Source organism: Geotrypetes seraphini, chromosome 1 (genome assembly GCF_902459505.1).
Source record: "Geotrypetes seraphini chromosome 1, aGeoSer1.1, whole genome shotgun sequence".
Taxonomy (NCBI): Eukaryota; Metazoa; Chordata; class Amphibia; order Gymnophiona; family Dermophiidae; genus Geotrypetes; species Geotrypetes seraphini.
In genome coordinates this window covers 391,174,470-391,200,158 of record NC_047084.1, presented here as the reverse complement: position 1 = coordinate 391,200,158, position 25,689 = coordinate 391,174,470, and the positions used below count along the sequence as shown (strand labels likewise).

General features: G+C 42.9%; 1 protein-coding gene across 3 annotated transcripts in view; it reads right to left on the bottom strand.

The window, feature by feature from the left end:
- The window catches only part of LOC117346930 (zinc finger protein 184-like), a 129,154-nt gene that overhangs the window by 88,031 nt on the left and 15,434 nt on the right, over positions 1 to 25,689 (bottom strand). For all 3 annotated transcript variants that reach the window (XR_004536684.1, XM_033917215.1, XM_033917220.1), the window contains exons 2-3: positions 15,353 to 15,479; positions 696 to 809 (exon numbers count right to left, since the gene is read on the bottom strand). Coding sequence is in view for 2 of the 3 variants with exons in the window: in XM_033917215.1 (XP_033773106.1) it covers positions 696 to 809; positions 15,353 to 15,479 (241 nt within the window). In the remaining variant the exon portion in view is untranslated. The remainder of the gene's footprint in view (positions 1 to 695; positions 810 to 15,352; positions 15,480 to 25,689) is intronic.

The following is a 25,689-nucleotide window of genomic DNA, read 5'->3' as shown; positions in this document are numbered from 1 at the left end:
CAATCATGCGCTACTCACACAATGGTGCCTTTGTAGAATTGTGGCTACCTCAAACATAAGCACTGGACATGCAGGCCAGGGTTTTCGAGGCCTACATTTCCGGCGCCTATGTTTGACATGAATAGCATCTACGGTGGTGCCTAAGGATGGCTAAGATTGTTTAAGGTCATAAAAACTGCCATACTGGGACAGACCAAAGGTCCATCAAGCCCAGTATCTTGGTTGCAACAGTGGCCAGCCCAGGTCCCATCATGCCTACTTCAACCTTAGGTGTTCTAAGGCGCCTCTGTAAATGTGATCTAGGCATCAGTTTTTTAGGCGCTTCTAGGTATCTTCATTTTTGTTTTTAAACAATTTTTAAATCATTTTTAAACAACTTTGTCACTTAAGTTAGGCACTTAAATTAAGGCGCCGTTTATAGATTATAGAAACATAGAAAGATTATGGGCCTATGTGTCGGTAAGACCTCATGTGCCAACTTTTGGTAATGGTTGCATGCTAATTAGCACAAGCCCCTTTTTTCAGAAAATTGTCCATTTTCCAGTACTAGTAAAAATAGCCTTAGCATTTGGGAAAGACCCACGTAAGAGTGTGCTAAGACCATTTTATACTGCAGCTTGGTAAATGGACTACTGAATGTTTTGTGTTAATCATTTATCTCTATTTACCAAAATAAATCCAAAACATTTACTTACTAATTGTGGAGTTATGCGTTTTTTCTTTTTCCTTCCACTCACAGTGTTGAGTGAAATATTTCTCATCTTCCTTTTTAATCTTGAAAATAATATCAGGATTAACAATTGAATAACCTGTCAATATAAAATAACAATATTACCTTTTAAATTGTACTTGTAGAACTCCTAGAGGTTTTCCTCCTGATATTTAGCTGTTGGTGGTCAGTATATATGGGGCAATGCAAAATGAAGGGAAGAGAAAGAAGGATGATGATGGTGATGGTATGTAGAGGGAGAAAGATAGAACAATAGTGAATGGTGGGGGGATGCTGAATGGTTAAGAGGAATGAGAGAGATGGGGGCAATGCTGGATGGTGGGAGGAAGACAGAAAAAAAAAGTGAAGATAGATGGTGGGTGGAGACAGAGGAGAAGCTGCATAGTGTGTGTGTGGGGAGGGAGGGAAAGAACCTCTCATGGGTTTACTTTACCAGAAAATAAAACTGTCTGTTGGACAGTTAAAAAATTTTAATGCTTGATTAATCACATAATCTAAGTACAGCCCTATATCTATCTATCTATCTATCTATCTATATTGTGGCAGAGACCCCGCACAGCACAGTGAGAATCCCTTAACATGCGTTGACCAAGTCCCTGTTACTTCTACTAAGCAGAGGTTTCCGCTAAAAGCACCCCAGAGCAGAAAGCCACAACTGCCAAAATCACCCAGGTTTATTCCTGTCCCTTTAAGAAGCAGTAGTGCAGAACCCAGGGTAAAAGATGATGGCTCCTTTAAGGATATGCATGAGACAGTCAAGGAGGTGGGGTAGGGTAATGAAAGGCCCTTTATCTCCGATAGCTTACTAGATGGAATGGAGAGTCGAGAGGGGAGAAGAGGGAGGAACAGAAAAGAGAGCAGAGCAGAGTGCTGGGAGAACCCCATGAAGCCGGTGTGATAGCATGGAGCTGAGTCACAGCCCAACAGGTCAGAGTATTCTTGAATTTAAAACTAAATGCTATTGTGTAGGTGCTGAGGCACAAGGAAAGTTGTTTGTTTTCTTTTTTTCTTAATGGAATGTGTAACCAGGAGAGGAATTAAGGATAATAAACTGTGCAAATAATGATAGCCTTTGGCCCAAAATCACTAAAGATAGGGAGTCAATTGCTGTTGGCCGATTTTAAAACAGCGATTGATTCACTATCTTTTTGCATGCAAATGATTTGCACAGTGGTGCAACTCATTTGCATGCAAACTCCTGACTGAAAGAGATTGAGTTGGGGCAGAGCCCTGACAGTAGTGACAGGAGAAGTAGCCTCCTGTCACTGCTGTCAGGGCTTCTGCCGGCTTTTTTTCTTTTTTTTTAAATCAGGCAGATATTTTGCGTATATGACACAAGCAAAATATCTGCCCGATTAAAAAAATGAAAAAAGCCCCCCCCTAACACTGCACTCCCTCTCTTCTCCCCCTCCCCAAACCCCTGAAAAATGGCAGGAGGAATGCCGACTCCCACTTGCCAACTCCTTCCTTCCCTTCCACCCCCCAAAAAAAACTAACGCGGACACCCTGGTCCCAGCTCTGGTCCCCTCCCTCTCCCTTTAAATGTTAGGAGCAGGAGGGGTGCTCAGTGCCTCCTCGATGAACTGGGACCTTAGGGCCCGCCCCGGTGCATCATGTGATATAAGGGGAGGAGCCTATATCCCTGATTGGCTTAGGCACCTCAGGCTCCTCCCTTGGGCGCCTGAGCCAATCAGGGTCTTCCTTAGGGTTGAGCCTAAGGAAGTCCCTGATTGGCCAAAGCAATAGCCAATCAGGGACTTCCTTAGGCTCAACCCTAAGGAAGTCCCTGATTGGCTCAGGTGCCTCAGGCCCCTTCCAAGGGGCACCTGAGCCAATCAGGGTCTTAGGCTCCTCCCCGTGTATCACATGATGCACCGGGGCAAGGCCTAAAGTCCTGATTGTGTCGCAGGTGCCCAGATGAGCAGGAGGGACTGAGCACCCTTCCTGCTCCCAACTTTCAGGTACCGGGGGGGGGGGGTACTGGGCTGGTTCCGACGGCAGGAGGGAGTTGACATCCCTCCTGCCATGTTCGGGGGGGTTCCGACAGGGGGGGATTAGTTTTATATAGTCGTCAGTCGGACGATCGGTGGGCAGGGCAGTGGCAGGTGGAGTGGCTGGTGGCAGGAGGGAGTGGGCATCCCTCCTGCCATTTGTGGGTCAGGGGCGGCGGTTTATTGACAGGTCTGCCTGTCTTTTCATTTTTTTTAATGGGGAAGATATTTTGCGTGTGTAACACACGCAAAATATTTGGGCCATATAAAAAAAAATGAGAAAAAATAAAGACCGGTAGACCTGTTGGTAACACAGTTATAGAAATGTCTGCAGCAGTCGGATTTTAGGATAGTAAAATCTGATTCAAAATAGCCAAGCAATTGTTAGTGAATCAATCGCTTGGCTGTTTTGCATGGGATTTTACTAATTTGCATGGGTTGGATCGGATAGTTTAGTGAATCGGGTCGGGGAACGATTGCAAAACCAGTAAAACTGGTTTTACGATCGTCGGTATAGGACCAGAAGGTTTAGTGAATCTAGGCCTTTGATAAACTCCTGAATGCCACAAGAAAGCTGTGAAGTTAATGGGCTAGATTCACTAATCTGCCCGATCGTGACCGATCCATGTCCGATCAGGGCAGATCCGATGGATTCCGAAACCAGCAATATTCTAATGGGGGTGATTGGAGGAATGCCCCCATCTGCCGACAAGGATCACAGGTGTGCGATCCAGACAGATGTGCAGACCATCTGCTTTCCCTGTAGATGGTCTGCGCATGCGTTCTTGTTCTTTTCTGCTTTTTTTTTTTTTGGGGGGGGGGGGCCCAACTCTCTTAAAGGGTGATTCCCGGTAGCAGCAGCTTCTTAAACTTACTAACCCTGACTCTCCTGCTCTCTGCCACCTTCTCTGCAGTACGAGCCCACAGGTTTAAAGCGGGGCTGCATTGCATAGTGCAACCCCGCTTTAAATACGTGGGCTTGCACTGCGGGGGAAGGATGCAGAGAGCAGGAGAGTCTTGGCAACAGAGATCAGTCTGGGCAGCAGACAGCAGAGGAGTTTGGACTCGGGGCAGAAAGCAGGGTGGCAAGAAGAAAGTCGGAGCAGTGAGGCAGGGCTGAAAGGCAGGAGAAGGGAAGAGAACAGGGCAGCGAGAGGAGTAAAGGCAGCGAGATTGGGGCAGCAGAGAGCAGGGCGGCAATGGAGCTGGAGAGTTGTAAAGGACGTTTGCGACTGGTCTCCAGCAGTCGCTTCTTGAGTTGATCGGCCAGCCCAGTCAGTTCGCAAAATTTGTTTTGTGAATCGCATCCCTGCCTACTTTGCATGCCGTTCCCCTCATTTGCATGCACAGATTGGAATTGGATCGGCAGAGAGGTAAGTGAATCGGGCCGGAGTTAAATCAGGTCGCAAAGGTGTCGCAAACCAATCGGTACACGATCAGTTTGCTTTGTGAATCTAGCCTTTTTGTGTGCTGTTTTTTATTTTTACTACACAGAGTGAACGGGAGGAAAACCCATTCCCCCATTTAACTAGGGCTGTGTTTTCCCGTTCAGAAAGCTAAAGCTTTATGCTAATGATCAAGTGGAAACTCTATTCAAATGTGCAATTGTAAAGTCTAGCACTGTAAGAAATAATGTGCTGTTTTTTTCATGGGGTTTTTTCCCTTTTTCTCTTTTCTCTATGGAAGTTAAGCAAACCATGCTGAGGGCTTCTGCCTTCAATCTAAGTCGCTAATGAAGCATAATTGCATATATGAGACCATGTTTTTCTCCTGAAGGTAGAAAAGCCCTGTAATAAAATGCTTAGGTTAATTTTGAAGACTTTAAGGCATATTTTCTGTTCCTATCAGCAAGGACTGTGTTTTGCCAAAACCTAGAAAGTGTGAATTGTATGGAAGTATTAATGAGAAGAAACTGGGGTTTTTTTTTCTTTCTTGAATAAAGTGTATTTTTGGCCATCTGACACAAATTGTGCTTGAAACTAAGAAGCTTAATTAAAGACTGACTTGTTTTTGTGAAGCATGTTGTTTTGTGGACTTTTTCTTCAAATACAAGAGGTGGGATTCCAGTCCTCACCGCTGCAGGGAAAGCAGCCACCGTCCCCTGCTCGCCAGTGTGCGAGTTTTGCCCCGCCTCCTCCCCACAGCCAGCCGGGAGAGGAGACTTTTTTTTCAAATACAAGCGGTGGGATTCCAGTCCTCACCGCTGCAGGGAAAGCAGCCACCGTCCCCTGCTCGCCGGTGTGCGAGTTTCGCCCCGCCTCCTCTCCACAGCCAGCCGGGAGAGAAGTCTTTTTCTTCAAATACAAGCGCATAAACGGCACACAGTCGTTCGGTGCGCCAGCTAAGGTGCACGGCAAAGGCACATGCACCTTAGCACGCGCCTTTGCAAAGCGACGTTGCGAAGCGACGCAGCAGAGAGACAGATAATCGCTGATCTTGAGAAAAACCACAATACCAGCAGCCAACTCTCTGATCTGCACACTATCTTCAAGAGAGCATTGCTACAGCTCCAATCCAACAAGATCAAGAGGTAAAGAACCTCCTCTCACACAAACGCCACCAACATAAAAGCAATGGAAACTCGCACATCTAGGTTCATACTGGTCCTCTTGCTGCTCTCCCTGCTCCTAACAAACTGGAAAATAGCAGGATACCATATATCTCCAATCCCAACTGTGACAGCAACCTACAGACAAGTCCAACCATCCAGGAAATTTCTCTCCCCCAGAATACTGATATCTTGCCCATCAGCCACCCACGAAAGCATTCCCCCCATCTGGGGAAAAAGGCCACCTCCAAAGCCCAAGACGACAACTCAAAAACCTTGGACACTTCCAAGAAACCTCCTCCATCCAAAGATTATCTCAACTCCTCACACAAAATTTACCTCAATAGCCTGTGCATACATGAACATAAGATCAATTAGCCCAAAGGCAGACCTAATCAAAGACTGGCTAGTTAAAGAACAACTAGGTTGCCTCTTCTTAGCCGAAACCTGGCTAACCTCCGACTCAGACCCATGCATAACTGAATCCTGTCCCAAAGGATACAACAAACTAGAACTAGTCTGTAGACAAAACAAGCGAGGGGGAGGACTAGCTATCCTAGTTAAAAATAACCTCAACCTAAAAGTCCTAGATAAACGCTCCTCCCCCCACCTGGACCTTCTAGCCTGCCAAATATCCTACTTGAAAAGGACAAAACCCCATCAATAACAGAATTAGAAATAAACATCACCAAATACCCCATACAGCCCTCTCTCAAAATCCTTGGAGTGTCGATAGATAGATGCTGCACAATGCAGGTCCAAATCAACAAAACTACTCAAAAAGCATTTTTCACCATGCGCAACCTACGAAAAATAAGAAAATTCTTCGACAAAGAACATTACAGGATCATAGTCCAATCCCTTGTCCTAGGACTAGTGGACTACTGTAATATCCTCTACCTACCATGCCCCACAATCTTGATAAATCAACTACAGACCATTCAAAATACAGCCCTCAGACTGATCTATTCACTTGGAAAATTTGACCATATCACCAATGCCTACATAGATTCACACTGGCTACTGATAAGAGCTCGAATTCAATTTAAATTTTACTGTCTATTATTCAAAGCAATAAACGGAACTGCACCCACCTACCTAAACAACCGCTTATATCGAAACCGCACATCCAGACTAAGAAGAGCCCAGATCCCATTCTCCTACCCTCCACTCAAGGGAACTTAGCGCAAGAAGATGTACGACGGCCTCCTAGCGACGCAGGCAGTGAAGCTGGACTCCTCCATCTCCAAACTGTTGACAACTACAAGTGACTTTAAATCATTTTGAAAAGAAATCAAAACTCTGCTATTCAGGGGGCGCTGTTGAGCCCGATGAAGATGGCTGACTGAACATTCAGCTCCAGCAACCCTTGCCACATGTTTCTCTCTCTGGCTGCTCTAATCTGGTGATTGCAATCTCCATCCAGCTCCATCTGCACTACTAAACCACGGCTACAGCCTCAAAAGGCAAAAGGCACAAACCTGACCCTCCATCTCCAGCAAAAACCTCAACATTGGAGACACTTAACAAACCTGAGGCTCCCTCCATGTCTGATTTATGGGAGGCCATAAAAATGGTGCAGGACTTGATGACTGACACTAAAGATGCCATCTCTGAACTCAAGGACGACCTTGCAACGATCCACACTGATCTGACCTCCTTCAAATCTGAAATAGCAGATCTAGAAATCAAAACAGCGACCGCAGATGCTAACATCAAAGCCCTGCAGAGCCACGTGAAACGCACGTTGGCCCTAGAGAAGGAGATGGAAGATGCGAGTAATCGCTCGCGCCGGAATAATCTGCGTCTTTGGGGGGTCCCGGAGGGTCAAGAAGGCAATAACATGGTGGCGTTTTTGGAGTCCTTCATCCCAAAATTGTTAGATCTCCGTTTTAAACATGATTTTGAAATCGAGCGTGCTCACCGCTCGCCATCTTCACGATTACCACGTGACCGCCGACCAAGACCCATTGTTATGAGGATCCTCCGTTATCCGCAGGTCCTTGAAATTCAGCAAAAAGCACGATCCACAGCACCTGTGATCCACGAGGGCAACAAGATCCTGTTTCTCCCGGATCTCCATAAGAACACCGTCAAAGCCCGCCAGCAGCTCCTTGCCTTCCGACCGCAGCTGAAAAAGATGGGTGCCCGTTTCGGCCTGTTCTACCCCGCGTGAATGTGGGTCACTTTTCTTAATCAGACAAAGGACTTCTCTGACCCTGAGCTCCTAGCTGCCTACATAGAAGAGAATTCACCGACCCCAATAGACTCTGTGTGAGGCTGCTTCCACTGTGCCTGCTGCCTGCTGCCTGCTGCCTGACTGCCATGCTGATCCGATGAGAGACTCTGAGTATCCATGTGCTGTTTAAAATGTGATTTTGCCTTGCTATGCTTTCGTTTCTTACCTTCTGCTTTAATATTAACCAGCAGCTTTTCTACTTAACTAAATAATCTCACTAGGCTGCTTCTATACCAATGATGTTAAACTTACTTTATTTATATACAGATCCTATTATGCACGGCAAGGAAACTCACTCTCTTTTGCATTTAGTTTGCACAGCTCTGCTCTCTCTCTCTCCCGGTTCATTACAGCGTGCTGCTCTGATTGTGTGTTAGTGTTTACCAGCATTAGTCACGCTTCACCTGCCTCTGACTCTTTTGTTTTAGACTGGCTGCTCTCATTCAGCCATTGCTGTTTGTGATGTTTACTTTTGCTCACATATTTAACCTTCCTGACCCTGTTGCTTGTTAATCTTAATGGAGCTTTCAGCCAGGGCTTCTATTGCATAATATATCTGTAATGGTTGCTGGTGTGGATTTCTCTTGGCTATCTTTTTCTTGCTGCTCCAGCCTCCAATTGCTAGTGCCTTTTGCCTTAGTGCAATGGGCTTTCTTCTCACCCTCTCAAGTACATTTCATTGCTATCTATGCTTATTATTTATGTGTATTTTTCTGACTGTTACAGCTTCCACTTCTTCATTGCTGACAATACTTACAACTGTGTACTTTTATCTCATGATATTTGATTTTTATACAGCTATTTTATTGTTCATGCGGATTATTTTGCAATATGTACAATGTCCTTATCGATAACTTCTTTAAATGTCAAAGGTCTTAATAATATAATCAAGAAACGTAAAATATTATCTTACATTGATGATCTTAAATCTGATATCATTCTCCTACAAGAGACTCATCTCAATGACTCAGACTCAGCCAAGTTCATTAAACAAGGTTTTTGCCCTCCTGTATTTTCTCCTGCATTGAATGGAAAGAATGGTGTTCTTACTCTAATAAGACAGCACCCGTCCATTTCAATTATTGCCAGCTCTCATGATACATATGGAAGATGGGTAAGTACCAAGCTATCTATTTCCAATCGCAACCTCCGTATTATTAATCTCTATGCACCAAATTTGAACTCCCCAGATTTCTTTCACAATTTAGCTAATCATATTTTACAGGATCCTGACACTCCAGTCATTGTAGGAGGAGACTTCAACCTTATTCTTGATCCATTGAAAGATAGAAAATCACATGCCATATATAAAAAACCTAAATCATGGTATGCAATACATGATATTTTGTCCCAGCTATAATTGACTGACCCCTGGAGGCTTCACCATAAAGACTCTGACCAGTATACCTTTTTTTCTGCTCCTCACTCCACCTATTCCAGGATTGATTATTTTCTTACCAGCTCCTCTATCTTGCAATACATCACCACTTCTCACATCCATTCCATCACAGTCTCTGACCATGCTGCTGTTTCTATCACATGCTCTCACTTTTCTCTTGCACTTCGCAGCAAACAATGGAGGTTCAATTCCTCACTTCTGGCTGAAGCCCAGTTTTCAGATTCCATAACAGCTGCTATTAAATCATTTTTTCAATTCAATATTCCTTCACATACCAACTGGACTACCACCTGGGACGCTTTTAAAGCTTACATACGGGGTGCCATTATTCAGTTCACTACACACCTTCACTCTTCTCGGAAACAAACACAACTGGATCTTGAAACTCGTATTTGTGAAGCTGAATCGCGCCACATCTCAGATATTTCAGATATTACAGCTTTGACGAATCTGTGCAATCTTAGACTCATCTGCTGCTAAATCGGTATTTGCCCAATCCTCTACTTACTATGCGGACAATAATAAACCAGGCCATTTACTTGCAAATTATCTTTAAAAAGCCCAGGATAAAACTACTATATCTTCTATTAAAAACTCAACTGGTCAATACCTCACGGACCCTTCTGACATTTCTTCCACCTTTTATGATTTTTATCAGCACTTGTATTCCTCTGAAACCTCTTCTACTAATGCCCATCTCAATTCATTCCTATCTTTCCCTCACCCTTCTTTATCATCATCGGAGTCTACCTCACTTATCTCTGACTTTACAGCTCAAGAACTTACAGATGCCATCAATTCTATGACTCCTAACAAATCTCCGGGCCCGGACGGCCTTACTGTTGAATTCTACAAAGCCTTTCTCCCCTCCCTGCTTCCATTCATCTTATCGTTTTTTCAGAATCTCTGTGCTCAGGGCTGTTCCACAGGCTCTTTCACAGAAGCTACTCTCATTGTTTTCCCCAAGTCAGGTAAGGACCCTCACGACGTTAAAAATTACCGCCCCATTTCCCTAATCAATGTCGATGCAAAAATTTTTGCCAAAATTCTTGCTTTCCGTTTACAATCCGTTCTTCCTTCTCTCATCTCACCTGATCAATCGGGCTTTCTGAACAATCGGTTTTCCTCCAATAACACCCGCTTACTTTCTCACATTATACACCACGCCTCATCACATTCCGACCGCCTACTGATCCTAGCCCTTGATGCTGAGAAGGCATTTGATCGTCTCGAATGGCATTTTCTCTTTCATATCCTTCATTGGTATGGCTTCCCTGAATCTTTCTTATCCATGATTAGAGTTCTCTACTCCCATCCAACGACTCGAATTATGATCAATGGAAATCTTTCGCGACCCTTCTCTCCGTCCCGCGGAACGAGACAGGGTTGTCCACTTTCCCCACTACTTTTTAATCTTGCCCCGGAACCACTCTTAGCTGCCTTTAGATACGATTCAAGGATCGGGGGGTTTCAATCAGGCCCCTTCTCAGTCAAACTATCGGCCTACGCCGACGATATTCTTCTTTATGTGACTCCTGAATCCCTAATCTACGTACTTGAACAAATTAATCACTACTCTACCATCTCTGGTTATAAACTAAACGTCACTAAATCTGAAATTCTTCCGCTCAACTGTATTGACGTTCAATCTGAATCTTCTCAATATGGGTTTATCTGGTCTCCTACTAAGATTAAATACCTAGGCTTATATTTTGGATCCTCACTCGACTCCACTTTAAAACTCAACTCTGATTTTATATTTTCAATTATTCGTTCTTGCACTTCCAGATGGTCCCCTTTGAATCTCTCCTGGTGGGGTAGACTTTCTACCATAAAAATGATGATCACACCCAAGATCAATTACATTCTCAGCATGCTTCTTTGTCTCTTCCCTCACTCTGTATACTCCCGAATTGAACACCTTCTCTCATCTTTCCTTTGGCAGGGCAAACAACCTCGCATAGCATTGCGTAAATTGAAATGTTCTAAACTGGAGGGTGGAGTTAACTTTCCCAGTTTCAGGGAGTACCACTACGCTTTCTTGTTATCTCAAGGCTCCATTTGGCGGACCCATTGCTCCTCAAACACAAGCACAATACCCACATGGCTATCTTTAGAACATTCGACTGTGGACCCCTACTACCTCTAGCATGCTCCTGCCATTCCTCTTCCTCCACTAGCCAAACAAAACCCGATTTTGCTTAATACATGGCAGGCGCTTCATCGCATAGACTCTATTTCAGAGAAAAAATTGGGTGAATCAATACTAGCACCGATCTGGCACAACCCCAAACTTAAGATTGATAATGCAGTTGTGGTTTGGAAAACCTGGCATTGTCAGGGCATTTGGAATTTATCTCATCTTATTATAGATGACAAATGGATTACCTTCTCCGATATTATGGCAAAATTTAACATTCCCACCTCTCAGTACTTTAGATGGGTACAATTACACCATTATCTTGCTGCGAAATTTTCTTCTCCTTCTTCTCTTCATACTAACCCGGACTTGCAATCTAAGATTCTCGCCTTTTCAGCCTCTAGGGGTCAGTCTTCCAATTGGTATAAACTTATTCAATCTAAATGTTTTCCTGCACTCCCGGATTCCAAAACCAAATGGAATCAAATGTTGAAGTCTCCTTTCACTGATGGAGTCTGGACTACTTTGTGGACCAAAATTTTTAAATCCCTTCACTCTGCCTCTTATAGGCAAACAGCGATTTTCCTTTACCATCGAGCCTTTTGGACTCCCACTAAAACTGCTAAAGTCATGAGATCCTCGGATAATCTTTGTTGGACCTGCAAGTCCTCTGAAGGATCCTTACGCCATATGCTATATGAATGCCCTCATTTGCAGATTTTCTGGATATCTATCTTGCAGATGATTACCCAAATTTTTGCGCTTAATGACCCCTTATCTTTTGATATTATTATTCAGGGCTCCCTAGTTCTTTCCACACCTCTCTCTATGTATTATGACTGTCTTCTAACCCTTTTGTTATTTCTCGCTCTTCAAATAATATTACAAAATTGGAAAGACTTTACGAAACTTGACTTCAACCAGTGGTGGAATTCTGTTTGTCTCCATAATAAATACGAACGACATATGGCAAATCGTTGTAATTCATCGTTATCCTATACTAAAACTTGGTCGATAATAATGGAATTTTGTGGTATGGACCTTTGACTGTATATTTACCTGATCTCTTTTTGTCTTATTCATATTAATTTTTAATATGTTTACTATGAACACTCGCTCTGTTGCTGTATTTTCAGATATAATAGCTCTCCGTTTGATTTAGCATGATTATTGTCACTACATTTTATTCCTGACATTGTACTCACTTGCCAATTATTATCCTTTAATGTGTCTTCTCCCTTTTATATCCACGTTATTATTGATAACTGATGTATTAACATATACTTGCTGTTTCGTATCTTTGTTTATTACCTATAACCCGATCTCTACTCATGTGCAATGTGATTTACTTGATGGTGTCCTTTCTTTTGATTACTTCCATAGTTTTTCGGAAGCTTCTCTCATATTTCTGTAACTCTTTTGTTTATAAAACCAATAAAATTATTGGAACTGAAAAAAACTCTGCTATTCAAAAAATCTTTCCAGTCTTCTTATCCCCCCCTCCACCGCATCCTCCCCCCTCCATGCAAATTTCCAGCTGACCTCCTACCCCTCTTCTAATATTTCCTCAATGACTCTATCATGTAACCAGCCACTAAACTGCAACTTCCCTACATGTAATCCTCAAATCTCCACTCCCTTCAATTTCTCCTCAAAGCCTCTACTATGTATCCAACTCCTAAATTGTAACTTCCTGGAAATGTCCATCTATCTTCTAATGTAATCCACTTAGAACAGCAAGGTACAGGCGGAATAGAAGTCACTAATGTAATGTAAACACAATTGGGTGCAATGGTGGGCATGGGAGTCATTGGAATCTCCAGGTCACAAACCTTTACTCTTTGTGGCAGGGGCCCCTGGGCGAGTCACTCTGTCTCAGTCCAAGCACCATTGCCAATATATATATATATATATATATATATATATATATATACACTCATGTTTATACATGGAGGGGCATAATCAAACAAGACCTTTTGGAAGTGGGAGGGGCCAGAAAAGTGATGGACTGGCCACCCAGAGATGGCAACAGAGTAGTGAGGCACCTTACAGGGCACTTCTGTGAACTTCACAAAAAGGCTGCCACATAAATATCTCACCAAAACTCCCTTGCAGACCATGGTGAGCAAAATAGCCCTTAACATAGTGGCCCCTGATAAAATAGCCCTTGACATTTCTTCTCTCTCCATGCCTGCCATTCATCTTCTTTCTGCATCCCTATCTCCTCTGTGTCCCTATTCAGTAGTGCTGCCCAATTCACGATTCAAATCGATTTAAAATAAAAAAAAAATCGGCTTCCCGATTCGGCTGACCCTCCCCCCCTCACCCCCTAAAGCAGGAGCGGCAGTACTGCTCTTGTTGGCCGGCCGCTGCCGCACCTGCTTTAGAGGACAAGGGGGGAGGGTCAGTCACGAAGTGCTGCTTCCGGTTCCCCCCCTGGCGTCTGCTTCCCCCCCCTTGGCGTCTGGCTTCCCCGCACCCGTTTACCTTTGAAGAGCAGCCTGCACAGAAGATCGCAGTGTTAGCGATGTTTGCAAACAGCTTCGGAGCTGTTTCCTCTGCTGCAGTCCCTCCCCTCCTCTGATGTCAGAGGAGGGGCGGGACCATGACAGAGGAAACAGCTCCGAAGCTTGTTTGCAAACATCGCTAACACCGCGATCTTCTGTGCAGGCTGCTCTTCAAAGGTAAACGGGTGCGGGAAGGCCAGGGGGAACTCGCAGGCCTTCCGGGGGGGGAGAGGGTGAGCAATCCTTCAGGGTGGGGGGTGGGACAGGCCTTCAGGGGGGGGTAGGCAGGCAGGCCTTCAGGGGGGGAGACAGGCAGGCCTTCAGGGGGGACAGACCTTCAAGGGAGGGGGCCCTGCTGTAGAAGTACACGGAGGGATGGAAGGAAGGGGGGTTCAAAGAGACGTGCATATGCTGGACTTTGGGGGGAAAGAAATAATGGATCTAAAAATAGAGGAGAAGAAGAGAGATGATGGACAATGGGATTTAGGGAGGGAAGGAACAGAAAGGGAGAGAAGTTGGACACAAGGGATGGTGTGGAGTAGGGATAGAGATACTGGATAGGAGGGTAGTTGAGAAAAGAAAGGGAGAGATGGTGGACCCTGAGGTGGTGGGGAAGGAGGGAGAGATGCTGGATGAAAAGCTATTTAAGAAAAGGTGGATCTATGGAGTGAGACAAAAAAAGGAAAGATGACAGAGGACAGAGATGGCAGGTAGATGGTTAGCACGGAGAAAGAAGAAAGAAGGAGACCCTGGCAAGCAAGTTATCAGAAGACAACCAGAGCCTGGGACCAACAAGATTTGAATAATGACCAGACAACAAAAGGTAGGAAAAATAATTTTATTTTGTGATTACAATTTGTCAGATTTGAAATGTGTATTCTGCCAGAGCTGGTGTTAGACCGCAAACGTGAGCTAGGATTTAACAGAGAGAGGAAAAGTATTTTTTGTTTGTTGATTTTATTTACACCACAGCGCCAGTGTGGTTAGGAGAAGGCAAAGGTGGTGAAGAGGTTATAAAATAAACCCAACCAGGATGTTTGAAAAACACACCCAATTGGGAAGGAAAATCGAATCAAATCGAAAAACCAATTCAATAGGCTGAGTCGAATCAAATTTTTTTTCCCTGAATCGGGCAGCACTACTATTCAGCATTTGTCCTTTTGGTGTTCCCTGTTCACCCCTTTTCCAGCATTTCCCTGTCTCTATTATTACTCCATGGCCAGTATCTCTTGTCTTTACTGTCCCTCCTCTTTCTCTCTTCCTTTGCTCCCATACCTGGGTTCCAGCATGTCTCCCTCTCTGTCCCCTGCACCCTTCCAAAGTCAGGCATAACTCTCTCTCTCCATCTGTGGGTCTACCATATCTCCTTTTCTGGTCCATCCACCACCCCTTGATCTGGTCTTTGTCTCTTTCCTTCTTTAGTCTGGAGGGAAGTAGAGATGCTGGATTTGAGGTGGGGAGGATAAAGATGTTGTTTAGACCTGTACAAGTACTTCAGCTTACAGTAGCAGCAACAGTAGGACACACAGCAACAGCAGCATGGGTAAAACAGTCGGGGAGAAGGGGTGGAAGGGCTGATTTGTCAGGGGCCAAATTGTGGGTGGGCCCTTTTGTCAGGGGTTATATTGTCAGGAGCTTTTTTGTGTGTTTGGGCTGATTTGTTTGGTCCTTTTTTGACCTTGTACCCTTTAAATTTTATGCATCAATTGGACTTATTTGATATTTTTTCTGCAAACGTAAGATATTATCAACCATCTTACAACTTGCCTATTGGTAGTGGTTGATAGGTCATATTTACCCTGTGATATCAGGAAGCTGTGAATCTCCTTGATGACCTTCTTGTACAGCTCCTTCTGCCATTCTCCCAGAATGTCCCACTCCACTTCCCAGAAATAAGCAGCAACATCACTGAATGTGATTAATGCCTGGAATAGCAAAGAGGACACCTTAACCTCTCTCCCTTTAAGCTTAAGTAAACTATATGTGTAATATATACTGTTATTTGAATTCTGTCACTGCGATAGCACTTCAGTACATTACAGCATTAGAGAGCTCAGCATTTTGTACAAATTTTTTCTTGGTCTCCAAAGAAACAATGGATGCTGAATAATTAAGTAAGAGAAAAGCAAAAAAAAAAAAAAAGCACAAAGGACCTCAATGAACAGGGACTTATCTTTATTGACCAAATACGAGCCATGTTTTAACTTACAATGCCTCCAGAGGGATCGGCCAATGAGCAAAGTGCAATTATCAAACCTTGGGGATCAGAATCAGTCCTTACGCTGGAGCGCAGAAAGCTTTTTGGCTTAAGGACTGATTCTTTTTTTTTTTTTTTTTTTTTTTTTTTTTTGAATATAATTTTTATTGAAAATGCAGTCAAATACACACAACAGTGGTCCAGCAGATGACCACAGAACAGGTAGAGGAACAATGCAAAACAGATAGAAATACAAATCCCTGAGGTTTGCTAATTGCACTTTGCTCATTGGCTGACCTCTAATGCAGGTGTTGGGTCAATAAAGACAAGTCCCTGTTCACTGAGGTCCTTTGTGCTTTTTTTGCTGCATTGAATTTTGGTGTGCTTTCCCTCTCTGTGCTGGTAATTAAATAGGAGGCAAGAGAAGACATGAACACATTTATGCTGTGAGAGGATAAGGTATCAATCTATGTAGGTCAAGTGGAAACATAGCTGCAGTAGCAGAAGCTGAACAGGTGTTATGGCTAAAGGCTGACATCTTGGTGTTGGAACAGCAACCACAAGAAAAGGAACAAGCAATTCCCAGTGTTTCAAAACAACACAAAAAAAGTGAGATGGTACACATACCCCCCTCTTCTACTAAACCATGCTAAATGGCCTGCGCTGCTCCTGATGCTCATAGGAACTCAATGAGCGTCGGGAGCAGCGCGGCTCCCGGTGCTAAAACTGCTAGTGTGGTTTAGTAAAAGAGGGGGATAGTATATGGATAAACCAAGGAGGATATTTATTTGAAAAGAGTCTCAAATGTGGATGGCGTAACTATAAACCTGGACCCAACACGGTCCGTGTCACGGCAGACACATTCTGAACATACACATTTGAGTTAAAACACTCTTGTCATTTATATATGCTGTCTATATTTTGCACTATGGCTCCTTTTACTAAACCGCAATAGTGTTTTTTAGCGCAGGGAGCCTTTGCCCGGCTCAGCTCCTCCTTCTTGATAACTTCTTTCCCCCCTCTCTTCTACCCTCCTCCTTCTTCATCTGCCAAACTCGGCTAATTATGTTGTAAACCTGATATATTGTTGTAAATCTGTATGTCAATGCGGATCCTAACCTAATTGATGTAAACCGCCTAGAACTCGTTGGGTATGGCGGTATATAAGAATAAAATTATTATTATTATTATGTCGAGAGCAGCGCTGGGCATTTAGCGCAGTTCCCTGTGCTAAAAACTGCTATTGTGGTTTAATAAAAAGGAAGGGGGGTATATTTGTCTATTTTTGTATGGTTGTTACTGAGGTGACAATGCATAGAGTCATCTGCCTTGACCTCTTTGAAAAAACCCCAGAATAGGAATGATAATTAACATTTTCTGAGCGTATAGTGTGCTTTGTGTTTTTTAATTTTATTGTTGGTAGATCATTTTGACTTGGTCATTTTAAAGTAGCTCCCAAGCCCAAAAAGTTTGGGTACCCCTGAGCTAGAGCATTGAAGCTGTGTATTTCTATTTTATCCCCCCTTTTACAAAACTGTGGAGCGTTTTTTAGCGCCAGCCGTGGTGGTAGCAGCTCTGATGCTCAGAATTCTATGAGCGTCAGGGCTGTTACCACTGTGGCTAAAATCCACACTAAGTTTTGTAAAAGGGGGAGGGGTTAGTTTGTGATGACATATTCCATACTAGGCGAAGGTGTTTTCTGTGTTCGAAAGACATGATTTTCTGTTAGGATTGATCTGTGCTGGTCTGGCTTGTTTAGTTTTACAATGGGTGTATTGATGTACTGCTCACTGCAATATGTAAGATGCTGCCTTTTCCTAGGTACTCATGTGTGACGTGTGGCTTGTTACTTAAAATCATGTTTTTCATACAGATGAGGGGGGGGGGTGCCCCGTGCCCCGGGTGTTACATATGCTAGGTACGCCACTGTATGTAAAGATACCAGAAAGCTGGCGAAGCAAAAACTTTAAATAAATTGTTATTCTTCTAAGTTTTGAGTATTTAACCCTCCCACAATCTCACGGGCACTCGTTTCAAGTTTATTGAGATTTTGATTTAAACGCAATATCAAATATTTTCAATGCATATAACAAAAATAAATTTGGGATAAACATACAAACATATCCATAGATGATTAAAAATACATAAGGAGTACAAGGATAAACTACATTTGTTTAAAAATGCGTCCTCCGCGCCTGCTCATAAATTTGTGGAGTATGTAACTTGTCGCTCATGCATATTTTTTTTGCACACACCTCATCAATCCTTAGAGGGAACATTGGTCAATACCATGAAGGATCCTCAAAAAGAAGGGTGGATTGCATTTGAATGTAGAGATGATGCGGTATACAAACCTAAGGTTTAGATTAGATTAGATTAGATTAAAGAAGTTGTACAGAAATTTTTAGGTAATAACAAAGATCCTCACTACAAAACGATCGTCGGACGAATGCTGAAAGCATTTCAAGCTTTAGGTTTCCTGATGAGTTTGAAAGTGCATTTCCTCCACTCCCACCTTGACTACTTTCCTGAAAATTTGGGAGCTGTGAGGGAGGAACAAGGTGAACGATTCCATCAAGACATTAAAGAGATGGAAAGGAGATATTATGGAAAATGGAGCAATACAATGATGGCAGACTACTGTTGGATGCTTCAGAGAGACATTCCAGATGCTACTCACAAGCGTAAATGCACCAAGAGGAGCCTCACAGGGAAGAAGAATCAAGTTTAGTGTGTGTAGGTGAGCTCATTTCAGTTCAAAAAAGGATTTTCATGAAAAAAATAGTAATAAAACTTTAATTTTAGAAGTCTATTTCCATTTATTTTGAGGTATTGCCTTATTTAACATAGTTACCTAAATTGTCAGGAAACGTGATGTCCTATGACAAAATAGAGGTCATTTTCGGATTCAGTGCACCAAAAAACATAAAGATTACATGGAATAACCAAAACAGCTTTTTTAAAAAAGTTTTTTTGCAGACCTGTGTAATGAGCATTGTTATACTTAATTGCTTCTAGGACTTCCAATCAGTGTCCTTGCTTGAGGCAGCAGAGGGGATGTCTAAATTAAATTTTGCTGAATAAATAATTGCCACACTCACTATCACATCCAAATATCTTGTTCAATTCATCCAAAACATATTCCTTTATAGATACTTCCACGAGCAATAAATATTTTCACGAGCAATAAATATTTTTAAACTGTAGTTTATAATGACCTCAGCGGCTACACTCTAGCATCATATTTCATGTAAAGCTAGAGTAATACCGTAGCCAACCTCCTCTTAATAGACTTTTAAATTACAGAGAACTTAATAGACTTAAATTATGGAGAACAAAAATGGATTTATGAATTAAACTCCGTTAGCCCGAGTCCTTTAGGATACTAGTTCGATCCATCATCCTATCTACTTTAGACTATACCTAGGGTCAACCATGAAAATATTGCTAAGACTTTGCCTGGTTCAAAATGCGGCTGTTCATCTGATCTTTGGATTAAAAAAGTTTGTCCATGTAAGCCCTTTTTACGTGCAACTTCATTGGCTCCCTTTCGAAACTAGAGTTATTTTTAAATTCAGCTGCATTTGTTATAAAGCACTCTTTGGACTACTAGCATCATACTTATCCACCCAACTAAAATTATTCTCATCAAATAAGAACACAAGAAACTCAGGTATGTTTATGTACCCCGCTCTGAAAGTCTTGTCATTTTAAAAGTTTCTTAGACAAAACTCTGTCTTTTCAAGCAGGGAAAATGAACTCTTGGCGGGGAAAATAAACTTTGCCCAATCCCAATTTTACCTTGAGTTCAGAAAATCGATAAAAACCTATTTGGTAAATTTATGTGATGATTTCACATTATATTATATTGTACTGCATCATATTGTATTTCACTGTATTGTATTCCACTGAATTCTACTGTATTTTGTGTCTTCGCTGATGTCTCAGTTCTCTTGCTGCGAACCGCCCGAACTTCCGGTTGGACGGTATATAAGAAAATAAATTATTATTATTCCCACCTACTTAACGCCATGTTCTCCAACATCTTTCTCCTTCCTTCCACCTCCCTTTTCCCCTACAAAGTATTTTTTTCCTTGCTTCCCTCCTCAGGTGTGGCATGCACAGACACTCAGGCCCTGATTCTGCAAAATGTATCTAAAGTTAGGCGCTGTTTAGGTGTCCTATGTAGAATCGCGTTCAGCACTGTTTAGGTGTCTAACTTTTTAGGTATCCTTTAAAGAATCAGGTTTTAGGTGAGATTTAGGTGTCCAAACAATGTCCTTAATGTTATAATATTTTATTATTATGTTATTAGAATGGCGATTTTATGCTGTTTTTCATTAGAATTGTAATACTAGGAGTTGGATCTGTTTAATGTTTTTATTTAATTTCTCTTCCATCAGACAGAGTGACTGAGATTCGAACCAGCAACATTAGGATAGAAGGGTACAGATTTAACCAGTATGCTACAGAGTGAGCTAGCAAGCTGCATAGCAATTGTAAAACTGGGTCTTATAGGCCACTGTTCTTCAACTGCCGGTCCGCAGAAAATTTCTGCCGGTCCGCACAGGGCCAGCGAGATCGAGTCGGCAGTTAAATTTCCTGCCAACTGCTGTTCCTCCCAGCCTCAGGCAATCAAGACAGGTTGCCGACGTCGGGGCCTTCCCTCCGTGAGTCTCGCCTGTTCGGAAACAGGAAGTTGAAACATAATAGGCGGGACTCAGAGAGTGAAGGTCCTGACGTCGGCAGCCTGTCTTGATCGCCGCCCCTGCCGAGTTGCTGAAGAGGGCCGTGGGGAAGGTGCAAGTGGAAAGGAGAGAGCTGCAGGTACAAGGGAGATGGTTAGCGTGTGTGAGCAAGATCCTGGGGAGCCTTCGACAGTTGGCTGTCTCCCCTCCCAGCAGCTCTCCTACTTGCCAGGGCAGTGATTCACCAGCAACTTCCTCTGAGGCGGCAATGGACCCAAGGCTGCCTAAGTAAATCACTGCTGCAGGCAAGTACTGAGAGCTGCTGGAAGGGAAGGAAGCCACTGTAGGAGGCTGGGAAGCTGCTGGATAAAGGGAGAGCTGCTACTGGACCTGGAGGGAGGTAGAAGGAGAGATGCTGCTGAGAGGGGAGGAGGGAAAGGGATGGGAAGAGAGTTAATGTTGGATAGGGGGAGGAGGGAAGGGAGAAGGAAAAAAAGAAGGAGGGAAGGGAGAAGGAAAAAAGGAAGGAAACAGCTGGCAGGGAGATTACAGGAGGGAAGGGGGTCAGGGTGGAATGGAGAGATCAAATGAGGGAAAGGGGAGAGAGGAATGAGAAAGTAGAGAGAGACTGATGCTGGAAAGGGGGTCAGCAGAGAAATGAGAGAGGGATAAAGATGCTAGATGTGGTGTAGGAGAGATAAAAATGAAGAAAGTAATGAAGCTGGAATGAATGATGTAAAAAGGAGAGAGGAGGCACAGGCTAGATGGACAGGGGAGAGGGGCATAGAAAGAAGTCAGATACATATGGAAGGGGGAGACAGCAGACAGTGGATGGAATGCGCAAATGCTGGATTGAAGAGACAGGGCAGACGCTGGAAGGAAAAGAGTGAAAAGAAGATGAAAGCAGAAACCAGAGACAAGAAAAGGTAGAAAAAAATTATTTTCTAAGATCTCTGGAAGGATCCAATACATACCTTGACATATTTTATAGGCTTGATCATACCTATAAAAGTTGGGAAAATTTACCCCTCCCTCTGCAATTGGCTTTTGTAAAGATACTAAAGCAATTCTTGCTTTTTTCCCTAGCCAAATAAATTTTGTCAGAATAATATTTAACTTTTTGTAAAAGGACCCTTGAAAATAAATTGGTAACATACCCAGTTGATAACAAATTACCAGCAAAATCATCATTTTGACCGTTTGAACTCTCCCCCAAAATACCTACTGTATGTAATACCTACTGTTATTTTATTTGTATGACACTGTTTTTGATTAAAAATCAATAAAGAATTAAAAAAATGAAAAAAAATCATTTTATTTCTATTTTGTCATTAGAATATATCAGATTTGAAATATATATCCTGCTAGAGACATAACTGGGGACTGCAGTATTCTGTTAGCATGATATTTCTGTGTAGCAATCTATAATAACTTGGCTTGTTCAGTTTTCTTGATAGTAGAGGGGATATATGTGAAGGGGAGGGGAGACAGGGGTTTTGTTGGTCCGTGCTCTGTATATTTGTATTTATAAAATCACAATTGTTCAGAATATTGTTTCTTTTTATACTTTAATAAAATACGCTCAATATAAAATCATAACTGTGGCTTGTGCAGATGGGATCAGATGGTTTGCGGGGACTGAGCTCGCGGAGCCGGGGTGGAAATGGTTTTTTTAAATTTCAGTCTTAATAGTTTGCTGGTCCACAAAATAATTATTTTATTTTGCCAGTCCACGGGTGCATAAAGATTGAAGAATACTGTTATAGGCATTATAAGGAAGTCTACTTTTGAACACAGATTAGGCTTCAGATAGACCTGAGTTCTATGGACAGAACTCAGGCTCAGTTTGGATGTCCTTAATGCGATTTGCTAAATAGCTCTCTGGGTTTTTATTTTTGCATTATTAAGCTCAAAATACATTTAATAAGGCACCACATAAACGGGCCACATCAAAAAAGATATATTGCATGCAAAACCTATTTTTGTGGACAAATAGCAATGTTATTTGCTAATTAGAGGAAAAGATCCATTAACTGAAGCACAGCACATGAAAAACAGATTTAGTTTTCTTGCTAAAAGGCTACCCTTTTTTTTGACTAAACAGTGCTTCAATCAGCTCATTCTTGAAAGCAAAGAAAGCACTGACAAAAATATATAGATTACATACATAACTTCATTTGCAAAAGCTTAAAACCAGATGCAGACCTTAGCTTGGCTTCTACTTCATTGCAAATGAAAGTTTGCAGCTGTACAATGGTGACCTCATTGTGAGATCATCAAGGTGCACCTGCAAGGTAGAATGCTGCAATTAAAATATGTGCTGGGGGAGCTGGTTGGGATTTGAACTTATGACCTCTGGAAGAGAAGCACAGGGTTTTCACTTATTGAGCTATTAACCTTTTGCGTTACGCTGGTTCCAATCGTAATTATATTAGCAAAGTTTTGTATTATTCACCGTTATCATTTACGGCTATTGTAAACATAATGTAAATAAGTCATAAGTCTGTAAATTCAAATATTTTGTGTTCCTGGCTCTTAGTCCGAACAGACTGTTTATCCACGATGGCAACAACATTTTTGGAATGTCCCGTCATCCGGGACACACGATAGGAAAAGGTTAAGTGTCTCTGACTGCCCTGTGATATAATAGCTTAGAGATATTACAGATAAGAGACACCTACTATAGCTCAATAAGTAAAAGCCCTGTACTCAACTTCCAGAGGTCATAAGTTCAAATCCCAACCAGCTCCCAGCAGCACATATTTTAATTGTGGCATTCTACCTTGTAGGGGCACCTTGATGATCTCACAATGAGGTCACCATTGTGCAGCTGCAAACCTCCATTTGCAATGAAGTAGAAGCCATGCTAAGGTCTGTATCTGGCTTTAAGCTTTTGCAAATGAAGTTATGTATGCAATCTATACATTTTTGTCATGTACTTTCTTTGCTTTCAAGAATGAGCTGACCAGCTCCACCCCCAACGGCCCTTGCAACGCTGATCACACACACAATCACACAAAACCCCCAATCACCTGCCACCAACAACCACCAAGAGAAAAAAACAACCATTCCACCCCAAAAGACCACCTATAACCGCACTCCCACCAACTCCTTCCTCCTATCTTTCACAATGAAATCTATACCACAAAAACAAACGCAAACTATCCTACTGATCATCCTGCTCCTAACCAACTGGAAGGCAGCAGCAAACAACATCTCCCCAATTTCAATTATTTCAACTACTAACAGAATTCACCACCCAGCCAGGAGAATCATAGTGGACAGAAACATAAATTGCCAGACCTATACACACCACACCATCATACCAACATGGGGAAGAAGACCAACAAACCCCTCTAAGACCAAACCACACCCTCACCCAAGACCACTCATCTACCCAAAAACAATAAACAGTGCACAAACAGAATATACCACACTTACATGTGCCTACATAAACATCAGAGCTCTAGGCCCAAAGACAGAACACATAAAAGATTGGATAGACAATGAGAATCTTAACGCCCTCTTCCTCACAGAAACCTGGCTTACATCAGACTCAGAACCCAGGACAACGGAAGTCTGCCCTAAGGGATACAAAATAACAGTGGTCTGCAGGGAAAAAAAAAAAAAAAAGGAGGTCTAGCCATCTTAGTCAGAAACTCCCTAAACCTGAATATACTAGACAAAACGTCCACCCCTTATAAAGATCTACTAGCCTGCCAACTTTCATACACCACACGAAAAGGATCCATAACTTGCATGCTCTGCTACATAATATCAGGGAACTGGAACACAGCAAGACCCGAATTTGAAGATTTTATATACCGAAACTCACTAACGGCAACTTATAACCTAAACCTAAACCTCCATCTCAAAGACCAATCCTCCAAACAAGTAGAAAACCTACTGTTATTCCTTGAAGCCCTAACATACAAGATTTTAGACCCACAAACCACACATGAGAAGGATCACCAACTAGACATCGCAGCCTTTCATGATTCAACAGCCCTTACTGCCAGAGATTCAAACATCAAATGGAAAGTGGTCTCGGTCCCTCTAGTCAAACCACTACACATACTCCTTCAACATCAACTGGACCAAAGACAAAACCAAACCAAAACGCCAAAGATCAACCTATAACTCACGTAAATACATCGACCCCTCCAAATTCTGGACTAAAACAGACGCAACAATCCAAGAATGCAACCCCAAGGACTTCATCTCACAATGGTGCAGGCTAAGCACAGCTACCCTAGACGAGCTAGCCCCAATACAAACAAAACCCAGAATTAGCAGACAATCAGACAAATGGTTCGATAACGAACTACTCCTATTTAAAAGACAATGCAGATGACTAGAAAGAAAATGGAGAAAGAATAACCAAGAACCCATGAAAACAGCATGGAGAAAACTAAACCAACAATACAAGCTAAAACTAAAAGAAAAAAGAAAGACACACTACACCAACCTAATAAGCAAAGAAACCCAAGACACAAAAAAACTATTCCAAATACTAAAAGAACTCACAGAACTCACTTGCCTGTCACTGTGGACACTGGAGGAGAACTTTGATGCCGCCCCGTGTAGCCTGCAGTAGCAGCAGAGCCCACAGCTGTATCGGGCAGGCATTTTGGAAGACGGACCCCTGACGTCATTGGGTCCGTCCTCCCTGCCTTTGATTGGCCTTTAAATTTCAGCCTGCTGCCACAGAGATTCTGGGAGCCACTTGCCAGTCACTGTGGACGCTGGAGGAGATCTTTGACGCCGCCCCGTGTAGCCCGCAGTAGCAGCAGAGCCCGCAGCTGTATCGGGCAGGCATTTTGGAAGACGGACCCCTGACGTCATTGGGTCCGTCCTCCCTGCCTTTGATTCGCCTTTAAATTTCAGCCTGCTGCCGCGGAGAGACTGGGAGCCACTTGCCTGTCACTGTGGACGCTGGAGGAGAACTTTGACGACGCCCCGTGTAGCCCGCAGTAGCAGCAGAGCCCGCAGCTGTATCGGGCAGGCATTTTGGAAGATGGACCCCTGACGTCATTGGGTCCGTCCTCCCTGCCTTTGATTCGTCTTTAAATTTCAGCCTGCTGATGCAGTTGCGGCCGCAGGGTGTGGCCGAAGGGGCAGGTCACACCCCTTGGGAGCCCCTTGGAGCAACGTGGAGCTGAGGAGCGGGAGTTCAGGTCGTATAACTTTAACTTTGATACTATGGGTAAAAGGAAAGTTAAGCCAAAGAGCTCAACACCTGCTGTTTCT